Here is a 22,149-nt window from a genome sequence, read left to right on the forward strand (position 1 = left end):
TTTTCTCCAAAAAGGAATCTCACTCTTGTTCCAAAAAGGAATATCTTGTAACTTGTTCTATGTAATGAAGTTGTAGGTGAACTACTGGAGATATTTGCAAAGTTTCTCTCATGGCTTTGAAATGAGACAAGTTTCCAAAGATACATCAAGGCAGGTTTCTCTTGAAGTCCTTGCAATTTCATTGTGTAGGGAAGTAGCCTAGTTCATTTCTCAGTTTATTTTGTCACCTACACAATGCTAAGTCATGAGCTGCTGGTTGATTACACAAGTGTGCCTCCACAGAAGTCAGCAGGTCAGTCAAATTTAACTAAAGGGACTATCTCTCAACTTTTGTTAACAAATCATTAGCTCAGGAAGAAAATTATAAGTTTTCACTTCACACACTCAAATTCATTTTATTCAGATAGTGGCAAAAATGTCACCTGCATATTAAAAACAAACTGGTTAGAAGTAAATGTTTTATTCTTTCAACTAAATTCCAGTACTACAAGGGCAGTAAAACAATGATACACTGAAAAATTGCAGCAATAAACATTTGTTAAAGACTGATAGAATAAATAAAAACTACAAAAATGAGAAATTATATAAACCCATTCTTAATCCCCCAAAAAGTCATGGAATACAGAAATGCCCTCCTTCACTATTTCACAGGCAGTACTGTGGGCTATTTGCTTAAAAGTTGTCCAGGGATTACATTCTAATTTAACTGTGAATACAGCTTTGCAGTGCACAGTTATGAAAACCACACTAACTTCAGTCAGAAGTGTCATTCTACACTTTTATTTACACAACCAGTGAAGGGCAGAGTTCTAGTACATCAGCTTTAATCCTTTTACTTTTCAAACTTATTAACATAAGCCAAATTGTAATGATACAGCAAATGAGACCACTGGTATTAACAGGTAGCAAAGGTCCACATCCAGGTGGTACTGACATCAGGGAGCACTCCAAAACCAGTTGCTGCATAAGAGTGGTTGCCACTGACAAAAGCTTGAAATAACCAGTGTATACAGGGGGAGGGAGGGGGAAATATGGCATTGTTGCAAGTCTTTAAAGGACAGCTTGCAACACAGAACAGGGTTTCAGGGCTGCCCACATATGCAGAAAACATGATTCATGAAACATCTGAAAAGAGAAAGAAAGTATTAAGTCAGGGCTAATAGCTGACAATGCAATAGAAGATTTCTAACAATTACTAAACCCCGAGATTGTGGAATGCGCTCCCTGCTGAGATACGATCCTCCCCATCTCTGGCAATTTAAAAAAAACTGAAAACCCATCTTTTCACCCAAGCTTTCTCAGCTTCCTAAATTTTTTAGGTTTTAATCTCTGGTTTATTTTTAAATTGTTAAATTGTTTTAAGTTTTTGTATACTTTTAAAACTTGTTTTATGCTATTGTTAACCACCCAGAGATGAAGGTTTAGGGCAGTGTACAAGTTAGATAGATAGAATAAAACCTCAAGTTGCCTAAGCATACAAAAAGCAGATACAGTTACCATACTTTTTCAATACCTGCCCTGTATTAAAGGATCAAATTTTACTTGGAACATTGCTATTACATAAGAACACCACCATGCTGGCTTTCTGACAGCATTAACCACCAGGTGCAATAAAATGGCAAACTTAAAATACTTACAACTTGCAGGCTGTTCTCCGTATCGTCGCATGATCTGGTCATGCGTGAACTTCACAAATGCGTCATACTGTTCTGTGATCAAGAAATATTTCAAGTAAGTAACCATACATGACAAGCACATAAGCAGGATCTACAACACACCACCAGTAAAAGAGAAAGGAACCACTTCACATTAAGTATTCAATCCACCATGTCTATGGAGCTGCGCTGGCTCCCTCAGAATTGTACTAACTGCATCTTACTTCTCAACCACCTTGTCCACACATGGCAATTTTTTAAACACAATTTTGATCACCATTCAATTAACTTCCTTATTTGGAAATTCTGCTGAACTCTGTAAAGCACCTTCAACTAACAGAATACAGTAGTTTGTTGTTACTGAGGGGATCTGCAAGAAATACACACTGCATAGATGTTTATGTACTCCAGTTAGCATTTCCATGTAGTGAAGTAAAAGAATGTACTCTTTTCATAGAAAATAGCCAGGCTCCATCCTCCAATCCAGGCTCTATCCTCAGTCACTGAATGTCTTGAGTTGAATGTCCCGATTTGTTGCTATCAATCATGGCCAACAATACTGCTTAGGTTACCATCAACTCATACTTCAGTATTGTAAAAGCCTCTCACTGTACCTTTGTTATAATATAAACAAGTTACAGAAATTATCTGCCAAGGGCCTTGTGTGTTCAGCACATTATCAGATGTATAATCCCTATGCATTCTGCCTGTAGTTTGAACACTGAAGTGACATCACCACTAAACAGCAAGGTAATCAGGTACAAAAATATTGGCGATTTGCACAAACTGTTCACTAAAGCAGGGCTTCAGTTGCAGCCCAAGCCAAGTTACACTACAAGTTACTGGGAGGATGAATACAATTAATTTAGAAACCCATATATTCAAGCTACCTTTTTATCCACTATCCAGGAGAAGAAATAAAACTTGGTTAATGTTCATTTTACAGTCTTGTCACACCACAGTATTGTATACTTGTCAGCAAACTGGAACAGGACAAGAATTGCCTGCCTGCCTTCATAAGTAGCCATTTCATAAGAAGGATAGCCGAGATTACTACCCAGGAACTACATCTTTATTCCCAGAAGTCCATAGTTGACTAGGAAGAATCAATGAACTTCCATATGGCCCCAACATACCTGCAAGTTTTGTGGTCAAAATTTCTTCATACTCTTCACGGATTTTCTCTTCACGTTCTTTGAGCAAGCGTTCACAGATCATCCCAACTTGTCTGAGAGTAAAGAGAGGCTGTTCTTTTTTCAGTGGCGATGATGCTGCAGATGAAGTACCTATGAAAGAACACTCAGGTACATCAGTGATTAATGTTTCTGATTACAGATCAGTGTACACAGAACACCTGCAAACACTAAGAATCTTACTTTAGACTACACTAGAATGCAAAGCCTTGGCCTGAATCTAGATTAAGATCATTGCACTAAAGCCTCATTGATTTCAGTAAGACTTAAGTGTGACCCATTTTCTCTGGATAAGGGCCTTTATAGCACAGGTCTTTAAACTGAGCACCTGCCAACTTGTTAAATTCAGAATCTTACAGAAAAAGCATGAATATGCACATCACTGGAAGTACAGCAGTGAATTACCAGAATACATCCACAAATTATTTGTGTGAATAACCAAAGTACTCACAAGGGGATTTGTCTGCAAACATGCAAAATATGACTTAAGACCTCTATTTTAAAGATATATTTTTACAAATGTCTCCTAACCTTCTTCTGAGCACTTCTATGTTGGTGGGAACTCCTTCTGCTCACAGGAGATTTGTGCTTATGCAAGGATCCTTCCCACTGGCAGAGTAATGGCTTGCTTAAAGCACAAGTTTCCTTCCACAAGTGAAAGGAGCTTCTAACAACAAAATAGTGCTTTGCGAAAGATTAAGATATAACTTGAGGCCTCACTTATAGGAGGACTATTTTGATTTCGACTCAGAGCCTGATAACCCATCGTGTGATGGATGCCCTCCCCATACCTGGAAAAAATATGAGCACCTTTGATTAATATGCTTAATTTGGGTTTACTATTGCTCTGCTAGTAATATCTTCCCTCCTGCAATGAGAATATTTCAGCAAAATAGGACATTTATAGTGAAACACAATCAGGACGACACTCGTTTGGAACCCAAATGTTCAACTATCACACAAATTTATTTTAAAAACGTCACCTGGCAAAGCTGGTCCAGCAAGGAGAAATGCTGGTGACTGTGCATCAGTAGAACAACAGGGATCTGTTTGCTGAAAGTTTTCTAAGTGTCTCCTCTTCTGCATGCGTTTGTACTCCTGTTTTATGTTGTACAGAATTTGTTCTACAAAGGAGAGAAAAAAACTGTGTTTCTGCAATTATCAGACTGGTCCCATTTGAAATTTCAAGCATGTTAACTATACATGACAAAGGTGTATACAAGTTTAACGACTGCAGTAAACAGAGATTATCTGCAGTTCTCATTACACTGAAAAGCCCATCTAGATCACACATTTTAGCCAGCCACATTAAAAGCTTGTATAAATTAATTCATCCACATAAAATGAAAATTTGTTTTTTTAAAATGCCCAACACTACTACTTTTGTTCTACCTCCCAATTCTCAGAGGCAGAGGCATAGCTAGGGGAAAGGGGGCCCGTGTTCACCCCTCTCTCTAGCGGCCTCTTGGGGTGAGGGAGATAATGAAGATAGGGAGGGGTGGACCTGGGGGCCCCCCAGGAACTCAGGTTCTTTGAACCCATCTGCTCAATTATAGCTACACCCCTGCTCAGAGGACAGATAAGGCCTAAGAGAAGGCTCCGTTAGCACTCACTACCTGTCTCCTATATCTTCTGCCTTTTCATTCCATCACCACACCCTAGAAAACAGTGAGCTGAGGACTCAGTCATCAACTGTTTCATACTTGGCACTGGCAACTATATTCATTTCACAAACTATCACAGCCTAAATGTATGCCATCGGCCAATATCTGATACATATCCCCTTATTTTTGCAAATGTTTCCACCTTCCTATGTTATAGCACTACGTGCAGGTGATCTAAGTGACATTGAGTGTTTTGCACTTATTTGCAAACCCATCCTATGTACAAATCTCCCCTGCTTATTGAGCAAAGCATCTTTCAAAGTGCCGATTATCTTATACTTAGCAGGGACACAGCAATTGGCCCTATTCAAACACAGGACAGCATCTTTCCAGTGGCTATTGCTGGTGTCTCCTCTGTGTCATTTTAGACAGTTCTTTGACTAAGAATCATTTTTTTATTTATTTCTCTATGTGAACTGCTTTGAGAATTTTGGTTGAAAAGCAGTATATAATAAATCATAACAGAAATTGTACACGGCATGTGATTAGTATCTGCAAAAGGCTTGATAATCACAATCCACACTAAAAAGAACTTCCATGCTGTACTTATGATCATGATTTTCACTGCCACGGGTCCAGTGGTAGTATTCTCAACAGTTAACTTTACCGATCCTTCTGCAGCATCTCTTTACAGGGCTGCACTCTCTCTCCTGACACCCCCCTGGAAAGAAAGAAACCTGCAACTCTTGACCCACTGGGAGACTGCAGTGGTGCTGGCTGAATGCTCCTCATAGGCAGGCTTCCCTCAAGAGTGCGTGGGTGCACCAACCCCGAGGCCCCCATGCAGCAGGCTCTGGTGGGTGCACAATCTCTGCTGCGCCCACCACCGCTGCCCAACTGCCCAGCACCCCATTTCCCCGGCTGGGAAACACTGCCCCCCCCCCCAGCTGCGCCACCGCTGCCACCTCCTCCTTCCTCCCACCCCCCACTGGCCAGGCCTCAGCCGCCGACTCCTCCTCCAGTAAGGGGAGGACAGGTGGCAGCTCCTCTCCAGCAGCCCAGAGAGACTGGAGGTGAGGGTTCAGGGGCAGGAGGGAGGGCAGTGACAGCGTGACCCCTTCTTAGAATATGCTTACAATAAAATGCCATCAACAAAACTTTGCTTTGGCCTCACATGATCTCAAACACAATACTTTTCAAGGTAGTCAGTTTATATATTCATCCGCCAGTCACCAAAGCAAATTGCAGATGCTACCTCTGCTCCAACCTTCACACATTGATTGGGTCTTCTTCACTGAGCTGTGCATATATAAACTGTATCTATAATTTGTCCCAGCAAAACTGTGGGGCACAAATACAGAGAGAGCAAACACAGATCTCCTACATCTTAAACTCCAAATGCAGATGACCCAATCAATGTGTACGTGCCAGGACAAAGCCAGTGGGCATGATCCCTCTCTACCTTACTACAAGCACTGATCACCCCACCATTAGAGTCATTTCCATAGTGCTCATGGGAGCGGGGGGGGGACTCGTTTCCTCCCTCCCACACTCCTCCAGTATGTCAGGTTATTAGAGAAAGCTCACAGTTGCTAACACCAAGCACAATGCCCTACATTATGCATATGTCTCTCTTAGCATCATACCAAACTATAGGCAGTGTGTCCTGCTACAAAGTCCTCTCTCTCCTCATAATTTTCAGTGCCGACATTGGATAGACCTATCTTGTCTTAGCCACAACTTTGTCCTCCCACACAAAGCACTATATTGCTTCCTTGCCAATATCTAGAGTAATTCAGATTAGTAGGGATGTGCACAGAATGGAATACAAATGCCCAGAATGTTCTGTGCCCCAAGTGCCATTTTAGAGACACGTTTTCCCCTTTGCTGACTGATTTTGGCACTGGTGTCTGATTGGCTTATGATCTCTTTGCTTCATGGTTGGCTTAACATACATATCAAACAATGTGTATGATAACAAGTCAATCAAGGCGATCACAAACCAATCGGAAGTCAGTGCCAAAACCAGTCAGTGAAGGAAAGCAGCCTGCCCAAATGGTGCTAGAACACTGGAAATATGATGACTCAGAACAGGATCATTCTGTTCTGAGCTCGAAACAGGCCCTCCGTTTGAAGGGTGTTCCGTTTCAAGCTTGGATCAATCAAAACGACCCATTTCAAGTCAGAATGTTCTACATAACCCAACAGATTTGAACTATCAGCCCACTACTAGCAGGGTTGCTTTGATTTAATCACTTAACAGGAAGACTCAATTTTAATTATTTAAATCACCAATCAGGAAGATTCTATTTCTATTCTATCCAATCATAATTTTCTATAAAAGTACATTCTTGTTATCTAATATAACCTTAATACATATTCAGAGATAGATGTGGATTTCATTTTTAGAAGGTAGGCAGGCAGGCACACACTTTAATAATGCAGTTTCATTCAGGCAACCAGGTCTTGCATTTCACTGCTGCACTGTTTGCATTTTGCAAGCATGCCTGTCTTCATTAAGATTAAAACTTTATCAAAATATTCCCAAATGGGATCTCTTGCAGCCTGCTGCCATGATAGGTGTTTCCCTTCCACAATGCAGAATACACTCGGAAAAAGTTTTTTCAGGACAACAATATGAATATGTTCACTTTTGGTTTCATTTTCTATTCCCCTACCCTACCCTACCCTGTGCATGTATATGCAGACTACATCTCCTTGCTCAGATCTAATCCATCCCCACTCTATACATTTCTCTATATCTCTACCCATTTATTGACCTTCTTTGTCTTTGCACTTTTAAGTGGGAGGGGGGGCTTGAGTGAGTATATTTACACGCTGCATGTAAACCTTCTGGATTGATCAGGTCTCTTCTCATCTCCATATACTGCTGTTAACATGTTCATAGAATACAATTAGAAGTTATAGTTAATATTCACGATATTTGACCTAGGCTCTTGTGAATTTTTAAAAATATTAAAATCCAAATGTAAAATACATTTAAATTTCTAAAGTGGTTAGAATTTTTTTTTTAATCATTGATTTTTATCAACCCTGCCTATTAACCATGGGCAAGAAACAGAGCAAGAAACAACTGATTTCAATCCAGTTTCCCACAGATACTTCTCTACATGAACAATGGTGCAAGTCTGATAACTAAAACATAAGTTTACAATTCAATAGAGCAGAGATTCCTAAACTATGGTACTCTAGATGCTGCTGAATTACAACTCCCATCACCCCCCACCACAATTTATTGTAGTGGGGGATGACAGGAGTTGTAGTTCAGCAACATCTGGAGTGCAGGTTGGGAGCCCCTGCAACAGAGCATTTACATCTACAAGGGTATACTGCATGTAATTTAGATGATTTTTATGTTTATGTAATAGATATTTTCACTCATTGTGTCAAACTGCCCTGCATCTCCTTGTTGCACTGCTTATACCTGACACTTTTTCCTTTTTACACTGGAAAGGCATTTACTCTAGTCATGTGCACGGACTGGTTTGGAGGCCATTCTAAAGGCCTCCAGACCGGTCCGGTCACGAGGCGGTTTTGGTTCGGGTGGGGGGTTCCAATTAGAACAGGGGGGGGGGCTTTACTCACCCCTTCCTTCAAAGTCACCGTAATTTTTGTAGTAATTGGGTGGCAGGGTGCCGCCCGCTTCAATCTCCGCTCGGCTCCTCCATTTGTATACATAAATTATAATCGGGCGGCAGGATCGCTCCCAGTCCCTGCCGCCCCCTTCAAGCTAAGCCCCGCTCGGCTGGCGGCCACCCCCTGCAGCTATCAAGAGGCCCCTGCCGCCCCCCTGCCAAATGTCCCCCCCCCATTACAAGAGGCCGGCAGGAGAGCTCCCTGCCATCCGCTCGCTTTGCCAGCTGGGCTGCAAATGGCTTCTAGGAAGCCTTTTGTGCACACACGTGAAAGGCTTCCTAGAAGCCATTTGCAGCCCAGCCGGGGAAGGGGACGGCAGGGAGTTCTCCTGCTGTCCTCTTGTAATGGGGGGGGGACATTTGGCAAGGGGGCGGCAGGGGCCTCTTGATAGCTGCAGGGGGCGGCCGCCAGCCGAGCGGGGCTTAGCTTGAAGGGGGCGGCAGGGACTGGGAGCGATCCTGCCGCCCGATTATAATTTATGTATACAAATGGAGGAGCCGAGCGGAGATTGAAGCGGGCGGCACCCTGCCGCCCGATTACTACAAAAATTACGGTGACTTTGAAGGAAGGGGTGAGTAAGGCCGCCCCCCCCGTTTTAATTGGAACCCCCCACCGCAGTGCCGGACCGGTTCCGTGCACACCCCTAATTTACTCAAAATATTCCCAGATATTCTTTCCTACGTCCAGAAGCAATGACAGTTCTTCAGTGGCAAAATGTGGAAGCTGTGTACTGAATAATTTCTCCTCCCAACATGCACACAATTTTCCTACTTTATCTCCTTTCTTATATAGTATTTATTCTTAATTTATTTGCCTTGGCCCAGACCCACCACAAAACCATCACCCTACTATCCAGTCTGTGTCTTTGCACATGAAAAACAGGCTTAGAAATCAACTGAAAGCTCAGAAATTTCCAAATGCAAGAGCTGGTAGTTGCTAGGCCCTGCTGGACAGACTAGAGCCATTTTCATGAAATGAATGCCTCCAATTGCTAAGTAACTCAATGTGTGAGGAGCGTAATTCATTTTTAGAACACTAAATGTTGGTGCACCATGTTTGTGATGAGATTTTAATTTTAGCTGGGGTTTTTTAAACAAGAGAATTGAAAATTTAGTATTCTATTACACTTTTTAAAATCCTATTTAATATATATATGTTTTTAAATCATTGATTTTTCTCTACCCTGACAAGGAAGTACATAAACAATGTCCAGAGATGGAATAAATGTGAAACTTATGAAAAGTTCTCTCAACACACGATATGCAGGTCCCCATTCCCTTTTTTAACTTCAGAAGATTCAATGCATAGCTTCATGCATTCCAATGAACCCATCTAAATCTGCCCCTTGTGTACTCTACATCTATCCTGATTTTTAGAAGTCCATCTCTTGCTTCTGAGAAATGCCAGGCTGTAGGAATGTCCAAAGGAAGAAAGTCCCATAATCATGCCCTCCACTGTTTGAACAGTGCAGATAATATCAAGAGGTTATCTTTGTCCAACTAGAAAGTCCAAAAGGATGCAAGAGCAGGTGCAGTCTCAAAGGCAAAGCTAACTTCAGCTGTTTTGACTCATACCTGGAAGGCAAAAAGCTCATGAGGCTGTGGAGCACCGATACAGTGATCCTAACAGCCTGGTCTTTAAGTAATGGCACATATCTGTGGCCTTTGAACCAGTGTGTGCACACATGCATTCAAAGTGAGACTTTCCTGATTCAGCCTGAGTGGAATTCACTCTAACCCACCCCCACCCACTGCCACCCTGCACAAGCAGAATCCCTTCCGGTAGTACTAGGCAGCATGCTGCCTCATTAAGTAAACCACTTGCCAAAAATAAGTTACAAAATCATTATTTATGTCTGAGGTCTGAGAATTTGATTCTTAGGCTAGCAGAATCTTTTAAGAGACCAGTGGCAGCTGCTACAGCAATTGGAGGAGGAAGGGAATGTCCACCATCAAGCAACAGCAGAAGTAAGAAGAACTCAGGTAGGCGTGCTTCAGTCAACACACAGAAACACCTGGTTAACTAGTTAGTCACCCTCATTGATGTCAGCAGCCCATATTGGAGGCAGTTAGCTAATGCAACCATGTATTCAGTATTGACTGAGTAACTCCTGACTTCCAATGGTTACAGTAAAGGTGGGGACTCTGCCCAATTAACTGTCCTGTAGAAGCTGTTATTCACAAACCATTTTACTAGCTGCCCTTACAAAAAGCCCAGAGCAGCAGAAATGGCATGCCCACAGGATCAAATTCCAGGATCTAGCCAGCCTTAATTAGGACTGCAATAATCACCTTCCCCAGGAAAACCCCTCAAAGAACAACAGTATGAAGATAACCAATACTGGGAATAGTTTAAGTAGAACAGATTTGAGTGCCTAGAAATTAAAAGTTCACATTCAAATGCAGCACATGCACAGGGTTTCCTTGTTGAGATTTATCACCACTGCTTGGCTTGGCAATACTAGAACTTAGGAACTAGCTATTTTAAATGGTACTGCCAAAAGGAAAAGTGAAGCATTCAGGACAGCAGCCCTGGTCCAGTGACCCCACCTGCCACTAGACAGAGTTCCTGCACGATACAAAGGAAAAGGAGACCTTCCCCACAGTAGTGTCTCACATATTCAGTTAGGCAATCCATAGAGCTTTAAAGCATACAGCAATCCTTGCTCAGTATAAGGTGGCTAACCTTATGTCCAGAGGTTACAAGAAGTACAGAACTTCTCATCTAAGAATATAGTCTACACCCTCCAATATTTAACACATTAGCACTTCGAAGTGTGCTTCACTGCTAGAATCAAAGAGGCAGAAGAACACATTCCATACAGATTAATATGTGAAGAGCAGAGGGAACAGAAGTTGGAACACTCTCCACACCAGGAGCAGACAACAGGCAAGGTTCTCCGGAACAGCAAATCTTGCATTCCCAAAAAAGTTATTTTGTTTACATTCCATTTCCTCACTGGTTCAATGCATGACCTCTGTTAAACAATAAGACTGTGCATACAGCAATTATTGTTTTCTTTTTAAAGAGGGCGACATTACATTTGAAATGGAAACATTATTTTACTTATATTTATACGTATCTCTAGGCGGTGTAGACTTTTGAAATTAAAGGCCTGGCATTTCCAAGATACATGGCATAGAAATATAGGAAGCTGCCATTAGGGATGTGCACCGAATTGCTTCGGTGCACATCCAAGGGCAGCGAGGGGCTCCCTTAAGAGGAGACGGGCAGGTCCTGCCTACACATGCAGTGACGCCATTTACATGCCTGCATCCCATCACTGCCGTGCACTTTTTTAAAGGAGTAAGTTACCGCTTCCACAGAGGCATTTCTGTTTCAGCAGTGCCACAGCAGGGCGGCAGGGGCTTGGAGGACAGGCAGGTAGGAGCTGCCAGTTGCAGGCAGGAGACTCTCTCAGCCCTATCTTGGAGATGCCAGGGGAGGGAACTTGGGAACTTCTGCAGGCAAGCATGCAGGTGCTCTTCCCATCCCCTAAGGGGAATATCTTAGTGCTCACATGTAGTCTCCCATTCAAATGCAACCAGGGCAGACCCAGCTTAGCAAAGGAGACAAGTCATGCTTGCTACCACAAGACCAAATTGATGCAATACCATCCCTTCTTCATTATCCTTCCATAGTTCCACTAAATAGTGGCTGGATATAGGACACCAAGATTACTCTAGGAGTTATACCAAGCATTTGAGTAATTGCTGGTCACACCCCAATTTAAGGTGATGCTAGTGAGAGCCACCATAATTTTCTTACTAGTGAGAGCCACCATAATTCTCTTTTTATGGAATGAAAAGAGAAGTAAAACACAGATATGCTAATTAAAATAGGTCTTACTTTACAGTCTTGAGTTAAATCTGCATTGTAGATTATTGATCTAAAGATAGAGATGTAAGAGAGGATATTAACTCTGGCCTAGTTTTCACTGGGTGCTAAACCTATGTTTGACTTTGAGATTTATCACCCCAAGACTGAAGGAGGGGCTTTGAATGATCCTCCATCAAGCTAGCACACCAAAAAGAATGCTAGGCTAGAACCTTGTTCCTTGACATATTGTCTCTGCAGAGATTTGTGGGTGAGGAGTATGGAGGAGAATTTGGTCACTCAAAGCCCTACTAACAGTCTGTAGTTCTACAACTCAAACAGGTTTGAAGTTCACCAACAACTAGGCTCTAGTTTGCGGCCTCAACAGAAATCTTATATCAAAGCCTCATAATGACAGGCAATTTTATCTTTTTTTAATTAACTGACATTTATGTGAAGATGACTGCTAGAGTAGTCTGCACTAATATTAAACCTAGACTGTCTAGCCAAAGCTCTGCCACAAGATATTGAACTTCCCAAATAGGAACAAGCTTGTATTTCCCCCCCAAGAAAAATACTCTACTCAAGCTTTGTATAATGTAAATGCACTGCATACTGCAATTAAACCAGTCTTAGTTTTAAGATATACAATTACTAGAAGTCAGTTAAACATGAGACAGAAAATCAATAGGTAGTATTGAGAAGATAAGTCCGTTTGGAATGAAGAAACCTGAAGCAACGTTAACAGCTGTCCAAACAATGTTCAAAACTATTAGATATAATATTTACTCTGAATGTTTCTTCTCCACCTCCTCCCCCCACTGCCCCAAGCATAGCACCTATTTACCTACTGCTGCTTTATGTTTGATGCAGCGGGTGCCTCATTTTTAATGACATGCCCACCCAACTCCAAAACTAGACTTCAGATTACATTATGGTATTTGCCTCATTGAAGCCAGGTGATGCTCTGCCAAGGAGCAAATTTAACAGTGAATACTACAGGATAAGGGCATGTGTGTCCAGAACAGTTACAAGCTTTTTCAAGAGCTGTTTGCATAAAATTCATACCAATGGGTACTGAAAACAATGACAATCCCATTATGACAGCATTGCAACCACACCTTACATCACACCTATATAAGATGCACTGCACTCACTGAACAATTCAATATTGTTGGTCAGTCAGCAATTTACAGCAACATGTGTTATTATGCTGATTGATATTTTAAATCGTTTTGAGAGATATTACTAAATATTACTAAGCCATTTCTCTGTTAAGTTGTTGGTTTATAAAAACACTTACATTTTAGGCCCTGTAAATTAAAGCATGGCAGAAAGGAAGTCCCCAACTTACAAACAGGTTGCATTCCAAAAGTTTGTAAGTCAGATGTTCATAACTCAGAGTACATACAGTTCCTAAGAGTGATGACCCGTTTGTATGTCAACTTTTGTTGAAAAGCGGAATACAAATATTCGTAGTAGTGTATGTGTAGGTTGGCATTTAAGTTGGAGATTTCCTTCATGTAGTAGGTTATGGAACTTTTCAAGTCGGGTGTTTGTAACTAGGGGAGTGCCTGTACTTTGGGTCTCACTTGAATTTAACCACAGTTAAACACATGCACAGATACTTATGGAATCATTCTGCTGGCCTATGGCCATAATAAAGAAATTCATTCATTCTTATGAAATCAGAAGATTAAGAAGAACTGAAGAACTTGCTCAACGTTTACTGTAGGAGAATAAACCTAGGTTTTTGCAACTGAGCTATCAGAGAATTCAAACTATGCCATGAAATCAACAATCCCTGCAATACTGTAGTTACTTTGCATGCCCAGCTGTTCACATCATTAAATCAATTTTTAAATCTGTGTTTACATTAAATATTCATAACATGTATATTTCTACTTCTCAGTGAAGTCACCCATCCAAAATGTTACTATTTTAAATATGCAGGATGAAAGTAGAGTTATTTTGGACTTCCTTTCTGCATGTACTTTAGTCATTTAATGATTCACACTAAGCTGCAATCCTGAAGACACAATATGCTTCACTGACTCCAACTGAACTTGCTCATAAGAAAGGTGTTTTAGGAGGGAGCAATTCAACAACCAGTTTTAGAATCCGCTGAAATCAATGGTATTTCACTAGGGCTCAATATGACATTGCATCAATGTTCACTATAGTTCAGCAACCTAGTTTCACTACAATGGGACCATTTTAAAGCAACTTCTAAACACCAAAACGCCTAGCCAAAGTGCAAGATTGAAGGACCACTTCCAATTTGTTGCATGTTTACCATGCAACAAATGCAACTATTCTGTCACAGTGAGGCTGTCCAGAACAGCAACTGCAGATCACAGTATATGAAAACAATAAGGCAAGCTTATTAGAGAACTAATTCTACCTTCTGTTTGAGATGACTGTGACAACTGGCCCAGAAACCACACACATACATGCAGACTCAACTCAAAATAAGGGAAGCTGCATACTTAGAACTGGACTAATCACAGTGAGAGAAGAAGAACACAGTAAGAGTTCAATGGGACCCACTACCAGAAACTACAATGTAGCCTAACCCATGGAGATACCATCAGAAGTCGTAACACAGTGAACAGTGAGTCTGCCATTAATATGGGAAGAGGAGCAGAGATGTGCCCCTTTAATTCTGCCCGTTAAACAGCATAAAAATCCACTCTCTTTATCAAATGGTATTCGATTTGCTGCCTTAACACACCTTTATAACACTGAACTGAAATATCCAGAAAGTATTGATAATTATGGACTATATGCTGCTGTGTGTGTCGCAATTCTTTTGTTGTAGAATCGGCCCCGATCACTGCCACAGCGACCTACTGCGGGTGATTGATAACAGAGCCCGCTCCGCTCCGCTCCTCTCCTCTCCCTTGGTGTTTGAACTGGAGGAGGCGACAACGCTGCCGTCTCGGTTCAAGCAGCACACTCACACCCAGAGTTAATGGCTGCAACAAATCGATCGCCTGCAGTGGGGGTGGGGGTGGAAAGAAGGGCAAAGAGCCGCGCGGGGGGGAGGAGATTCTTCCCGGGCCGGATCCCGCCTTCCTCGCGACCATTTCCCAGTTCCTCGTTCTCTTTCTACCGCCCCCGCCCCCGCCCCCGGCCCGATTCCCAGTCAAGCCCCACAGCCAGCCGTCCCCACCCCAAGAGAAAGGAAGGTGCGGCGGAGAGCGACTCCCTCCCCCCACGGGCGCAGCCCGGTGTCGGAAGAAAGAGAGAGCAGCTCTCCCCGCCCCGCCTCCCCGCACATCTACCGGCTCAGCCCCATTATCAACCCCCTTCTGCGGCCTCTCCCGTATCTGCCACTTCCCCGCCCCCACCGCGGTGAGAGCGGCCATTTCCATTGTGCCGACTCCAAAGCGGGGCCGGGGGGAGAGGAAGGGAAGGGAGAGGAAGAGAGGGGAGACGGGCGAAGGGGGGAGCCGCCCAGCCTGCCCCGGCCCCGCCAAGCCAAACGGCGAGGGAGTCCCTGGCGGCGCCCCCTGCCCCGAGCCGGGCTCCAGCCCCTCCCGGCGCCCCCTCCGCGCCCGGCCCCACCCAAGCGCCCCCCCCAGCCGCTCTTTACCTGTAGTGAGGCGGGTGGACACTTCCCCGAAGGGCGAAGGCTCCATGCGCAGGTATTTCTGCGGGGAGGAGGCGAAGGAGGCCGCCGAGGAAGAGGAGGCGGTGGCCGCCGAGGCGGACAATGGGGCGCAACGCCGCCGCTTCGGCGAGGCCGGGCTCAGCAGTGGGTCGAAATCCAGAGTCCGTTTCAAGGTGGCGCCGCAGGCCATGGCCGAGCGGGGAGCGGGAGGCGAAGGAGGAAGCGGAGGGGGGGAGGAGAGGAGGAACGGGGGGAGGCAGCGACCGAGCCGGCCCGGCCTTCCGCACCGAGAAGGCGGCTGGGAGGCCGAACAGACGCGCAGGAAGGCCGGCAGAGAGCTTCACCCGCTGCCAAAGCGCGTCAGGCTCAGGGCCGCCACCGCTACGCGCCGCTTCGGCTTTCTCTCTCCGGCCGCCGGCTCCGCCTGCGTCTCCAGGGAGCGGCCCGGAGCTCCTGGCCCGGCTCGGCTCCGTTGGACTCCTGGGCTCCGGCCGCGGCAAATCCTCCCCGGGCCGTATCCGGGAGGGTGTCTAGGCCGGTGGGAGCGGCTCGACGGGAGGCTACCCGGCCTGGGGCCGCCGATGACGAGCGATAGCCGCGGCGGTAGCTGTGGTGCGTCTCCCTGTGACTCTTCCACACAAGCAATATGGCGTCAATAACAACGCCGCTGATTCAAAAAGCAGCCTAGGCCTACGCGCCTGCGCGGCACGGGGGTGGTGGCCGCCGTAAAGGATCTGGGGAAATGTGGTTTCTTCGCAACCATCTCCGGCGTTTGCCGTAAAGGCAGTGGAGGAAGGGTGAAACTACATTTCCAGCCGTGCGTCGCGCTGAAGACTTGACTTCCGGCGTAGAATTTAAATCCCCACAGAGAGGCTGCTCCTCAAGAATGCGAGTTACACTGGCCGAAGAAATGGAAGTGGTCGTTTGAATTCGTTAGGAAGAACTAGGCAGGGGGAGGAGACCTTATGTTTGCGGAAATTATAAGTGGCCAATGATATTTAATAACACCAGTCGTTACATCAGGGAAAGACCAAAGGGTGTTTCCATTCAGCTCAGCTGTGTATGTTAGGTAAAGTGGAGCGAGGAGGAAGATTAAAGGGGCACAAGAGTACCCTTTTAGTTAAGGTGAGGAGCAAAAAAAAAAGGAAAAAAGGTTCCACTATTATTTTTCCACTCAAAATTTGATTGCATATAATAAATATGACAACTGTTGAGCCAATAACTAGCAACTTTGCCAAGTCTCATGGAGATCTGATGATAATTGCCACAGCTACAGCAAGTTTAAAAAGTGCTAGAAATTGACAAACTGACTTTGTTTTGTCCAAACTGTATCCAGGTATATAATTATTTCTTTCACATTTTGGTATGTACCAAAGTACTGATGTACTCTGTTACATACCAAAAGTACTACCAGAGTACTGATGTACTCTACATCAGTACTCATACCAGAGTACTGATATACTCTGTCAGGCTTGTCAAGGAGGAGTGCTTTTTAGTGATATTTTGAGAAACAGTTATTAAGGTTTTCCTGCACCATTAAAATCTAAGGGTAACCAGTGCTGGCAAAGTTATACAGCACATGTCTGGTTTGACAATGGAGCTTGAATGCTTACACCTTTTGCTTGACATCAGCAGAGAGAGCCAAGCTAGTGGATTCTACTGCAAGTCCAATGTCTATTCCTTTAGTGATGGAAGGTGAACTCTCAGGGAAGGTGGGGAGGGGAGACATGGATGGACAGTTGGGGAAAGCCAGGTGAGTTGTTAGTACTGTAGCACTGTGGGGGTGGGCAAGCAGTTGTGGTTTGTGGGGTGTATGGTATGATTTTGAAAATTCTCACACATTCACACAAAGGTGCAAACAGAAAAGCAAACATACATACGCTGCACACACACACCAGACGTGCAACTCGAACATACAGGCATGCAACACAAAAAAGCACAACGCACAAACACGCACAACAGAAGTGCACAGACAAACAATTGCAAACAGCTGCAACACATGCACAAACACAGACTCAACACAAATGCAAACAGACACACAGATGCAACACAAACACAGCACAAGTGCAAACATGCACAACACAAATACACAGATGAAACAGATGCAAATAGACACAAACAGGTGCAACACAAACACAGATACAGCACAAAAGCAATGCAGACACAACGCAATGCAAATGCACCAACACAGATTTTTGTTGTGCAAAAGCAATGCCTACAGATGCAACACAAATGCCATCAAACACAGCACAAACAAACACAGTTGCAACAGAGAAACATATACAACTGCCTCCATGCACAGAGCCATGCAAACATCTGCATGCCATATACACAGGCACATGCCACATACACCACAGCTGCTCCAGCAGACACACACAGACAGAAACAGAAACACATGTACATCCACACAACAGAAACGTGTACACTCACACAACACAAACACATGCATACAAATGCTCACTGAGGTACAGAAACATGCCAGAGAGCAAACACTCTTGCACACAAACCCACATACAAAACATACACACAGAACCCCAAACAAATTTCCTTTTCACAAACCATGGAAATTCAATAGTTTTTTTTTTAAAAAACAAAAAACCCTGCCATTTTAAGACCAGAGTTAAGGCTATATCAATGTGGCTCAGCTCTACAAAGCCAGGAAACTGGAACCTAAGGCTGATGCTTTAACAGATGTGCCATGTGATCAGTAATGAATGTGAAATGAGAAGAGTTCTTGATTTATGAACCAGGTTTGGGACAATGGAAGGTCAGATTAACCATTTTCAGACATTTTTGTAGTGGTTTTACCTTTCTAGGCTGCTTTTCAACTGGGACACTGGAGTAGGATGTGGGGAAAACAAGAAGTAAAAATGCCATGTATGAAGAGCATCTCTGTTATTGATGGCCACATATTGAAGGGAATGCATTCTATTAAAAGCAGTAAAGATGTATGCCTTTAAATGCCTATGGTTCCTGAAACAGACACATTCAAATACATGTAAATAAATGTTAGAGCATATGAAAACTGATTTCTAAAAGGAATGTATAGATGAAAAACCATGTTATGACTGTTGACTAACTTACTGGGATTGTTATCCAGAAACAGCAGATAGAAACTTTTCACTTGAAAATATCATGCTGCTTTTGCTTTCTGTCTTCTAGTGCAAAAGTTTTTATGATCAGGGGCATAACTATAATAGGGCAAGGGGAGACAGTGGTCTGGGGGCCCACTGCCTTGCCCCCCCCGAGGCAAGTCACATGACTGACTCCCCCAGTCGTGTACCCGCTTGGGCTTCCTTCAGTTGTATTCATCCTCTGAAATTGATGTGAGTGTTAAGACCTGGAGCTACCAGTACAGCATGTCTTTCTCAAGTACCATTAAATGACTTGCATTGTCCATAATTTACAAAACCTTTAAAAAATAATATAGGATGATGTTCTGTTGTGGCACATAGGGGTGTGTGTGTGTGTGTGTGTGTGTGTGTGTGTGTGTGTATAACTATGCTTTTTGTTACCACTATTCAGCCTTATTTAAGATTTCTTTTACTTTATGTGCTGAGCTTCAGTGAGGGAGAGATGCATTTTAAAATCTTGACTCTGGACCCACTCCAGCCTTGCTACGCCCCTGTTTATGATCCAGGAATTCATGAGTATAGATATAGGAAAAGTTTAATTATGTGTTTTGCCTCCTCAGGCCTGAAAGTACCAGAGTTTAGCCATCAAAAGTACCAGGGTTCATCCATCAAAATGTGAATGTATTTTGCTTGATTATCCAGCTAAATAAATGTGCTCTTCCAGAAGAGATGTCTTTCAGTTTCATCTTATCCTGAATATAACCTCTGAATCCTACTCTGGATCCTTCGCCCAGGGAACATTACTTGCCCTCCAAATAGATTTATGTTGCAATTGTGACACCAGAAAAAGCAGCAGCATTTACTTCCTGCTTCTGGTAATCTATCTCAAATTTTGCTTCAAAACATAGTACAGTGGTCCCTCTACTTACGAAATTAATCCGTTCCGAATGCACATTTGTAAGTCGAAAAGTTCGTAAGTCGAAAAGCGGTTTCCCATAGGAATGCATTGGGAACGGATTAATGCGTTCCGGAGCCTAGAAAAAAGACCCAGACCCCCAGTAAGGCTTGCAAACTTCACAGGAACATTTCTTTTCAAGAATAAACAGGCAGTAAACAGGCAGGCAAGTCAAGGAAACCGCATGTAAAATTCGTAAGTCGAGGAAACCCCATCTAAAAATTTGTAAGTCGAAAAAACCGCATCTAAAACCGGATCTAAAACTGCCGTTTGTAACTCGAAAAATACTTATGTCGAGTAGTTCGTAAGTCGAGGGACCACTGTATTATGCTTTGGACCACTGTTCTTTTCATATTTTATGTTTGCATGTTCTGGTTCCTCTGTAACTCTAGATGAACTTTGAGCATGTGTAGCCTTTCTCTCTCCAAAGAACAACTCCAGCCAGCCATCCTTTAGATAAGGGGTGAGGGCTTAGAGGTCAGAAAGCGTGACTAGCTTGTGCTCCCAACATCTATATTAAAAAATGTACACATTCAGTGAAATGCCACCAAGAGCTTGGGGAAGCAAAACATAGTTTTTGGTAGCATCTCAAGTAATTTAGATGCCTGATAAAGGTGTTTTCCACAGATGGAGTGCAGCCACAGAGAAAGCCCTGACCAGGATAGCCATTTCCCTTACGTCTGAAAGTAAGGGCACCCAGAGAAGGGCCTCAGCAGAAGATCATGGGGCTGTTCTCACGAGCAGTGAAAATCAGGCTAGGAGAGCCTAGCCCGATTTTTGCTGCTTGTGTAAATCTCCGGGCTCGCAGCCGAGCCCGGTGGCTTACAAGCGGCTAGCCCACTTTTTTAGCCCTCCCCCAAGCCTGGGTTTGCGGATCGAGCATTCTGCAAACCTGGGCTTTCCAATCGTGAGTAGCTGCAGCACGGCTCCTCACGAGGAGACCCCCAAGGGGAGGCAAAAAGCCCCCTCCCGGCTCCGGGGGTCTCCCCAGTATGCCCTGCGTGCTCACGCAGGGCATACTGGAGCTTCCGGGGGCCGTGTGGCCCCCGAGCTCCTCAGCCCCCACCGGCTCCGTTATGGAGCCGGCAATCGTGTGGGCGGCTGATCCGGCCGCCCAGGGCTCCCTCCCTGCTCATGTGCTCCTGAAACCACGCAGCTCCTGAAACCACGCAGCTCCTGAAACCAGGTCTCACTGATTGTGAGACCCAGCTCCATAACTAGATAACTATCTTTGGAATGTAGAAGATCCAGAGCTGCATCCCTTTAATAAAAGGTTTAAGATTAGGCAGCCTGGCCTTAAATTATCTAAACACCAGTGGAGGGAGTCCTGATGCCCATGGAGGATGCCCTGCCTTGCTTCCTGTATCAATATTAAATATTCATCCAGGGAATCTCTGTCATGGTTACGCAAACAGAGGCTTAGTGAATTTCAGAGCTCCTGTCTTTTGCATTAGTGGCATTCCCCACAGAGCTCCCAGGGAAATAGAAGGCCAGGAGGAAATGTTACATATATGAGCCCTTGTCTGTCAGTGTGCTGTCAAGGTTGCTACACAAAGAACTCTAGTAAGCCCTTATATTATTGACAGAAGTTACACAAGTACAAACCTGCCTGATGAACAGTGCATGACAAAACAATACGCCAGTCCAGCAAGATGATACAGAGAGAGAGAGAGAGAGAGAGAGAGAGAGAGAGCCCTTTCTCACAAGCACAAGTGAGAAAGGGCTACCTAGTTTGTAGGGAGGAAGCCCGAAAGCACTTACCTCTCTACAGATGATCATTCCTCCATCCTTGGATGGATGGATAGCCCACCCAGATGAGCACCAGCTGCTGCCAGCAGTTCCAAGGGTCAGGATGCCAGGATGCACTGCTCCTGACCCTGCTGCCGCTCCCCCCCCCACTGGCATCTGTTTTTGTAAAAGCCCACCGTGGCAGCAGTGTACCTCCCTGCCGCCCTGTTGCCTGGATATAACTGGAAGTCCCCAGCGCACCTGTGTGCACCCATCGCGTGCGTGCCCATGCACGTGCTGGCACATTGGAGGCTTCCAGTTATATCCAGGCAACAGGGTGGCAGGGAGGTACACTGCCGCCCTGGTGGGCTTTTACAGAAATGGACACCAGCATGTGAATAGGCTCACAATGTTATAAATAAATCAAACCACAATGCTCCGTACAGAGAAATTGGGGGGTTGTGATATAGGGATGGAATAGGCTCACAAGGGGTGGAATAGTTGAATGTTTTGCATGCAGAAGACTGCAGGTTCAATCCCTGCCACCTCCTGTGCTGGAGGTTTTCAAACAGAGGCTGTACAACCATCAGTCAGGGATACTGCATCCTTGTACTGGGCACGGTGTCAGACTAGAAGTCCTCTGAGATCTCTTCCATCTCTTAAATTCCATGATATAATGAGGCAACATGTGAAATTGCATTTAATGTTTAAGAGACGGATATCCCATCCTTTCCATTTCAAGATACTGTATCTAAATACACAGACTTGCTCTTGATTTTCTCAGCAGCAACAGCACTGTTAACAAGTTTGTCTAAATCATATAGGAAGGTTTTTGAGAATTCATAGACCCC

At 44.1% G+C, this 22,149-nt stretch overlaps 1 protein-coding gene across 1 annotated transcript; it reads right to left on the reverse strand.

Moving 5' to 3' along the window:
• Nucleotides 1-379: 379 nt before the first annotated feature.
• AKIRIN2 (akirin 2) lies at nucleotides 380-16,440 on the reverse strand. The gene is made up of 5 exons (XM_053287301.1): nucleotides 15,524-16,440; nucleotides 3,832-3,972; nucleotides 2,792-2,941; nucleotides 1,638-1,709; nucleotides 380-1,125 (listed from the first exon to the last, which is right to left on the reverse strand). Exons 1-5 carry the CDS (start codon nucleotides 15,729-15,731, stop codon nucleotides 1,115-1,117), a joined length of 582 nt encoding a protein of 193 aa, XP_053143276.1. The 5' UTR covers nucleotides 15,732-16,440; the 3' UTR covers nucleotides 380-1,114.
• Nucleotides 16,441-22,149: the final 5,709 nt, after the last annotated feature.

Source organism: Hemicordylus capensis, chromosome 1 (genome assembly GCF_027244095.1).
Source record: "Hemicordylus capensis ecotype Gifberg chromosome 1, rHemCap1.1.pri, whole genome shotgun sequence".
NCBI lineage: Eukaryota > Metazoa > Chordata > Lepidosauria > Squamata > Cordylidae > Hemicordylus > Hemicordylus capensis.

Bases quoted from the DNA above. Each gene is read 5' to 3' on its own strand.
- AKIRIN2 (XM_053287301.1), bottom strand. From the start codon at position 15,731: ATGGCCTGCGGCGCCACCTTGAAACGGACTCTGGATTTCGACCCACTG. The intron at 2,942-3,831 runs GTGACGTTTTTA...GTTCTTTCATAG, and splicing joins TGCTGGACCAGCTTTGCCAG to GTACTTCATCTGCAGCATCA. The intron at 1,710-2,791 runs GTATGTTGGGGC...TCTTGATCACAG, and splicing joins TTTGACCACAAAACTTGCAG to AACAGTATGACGCATTTGTG.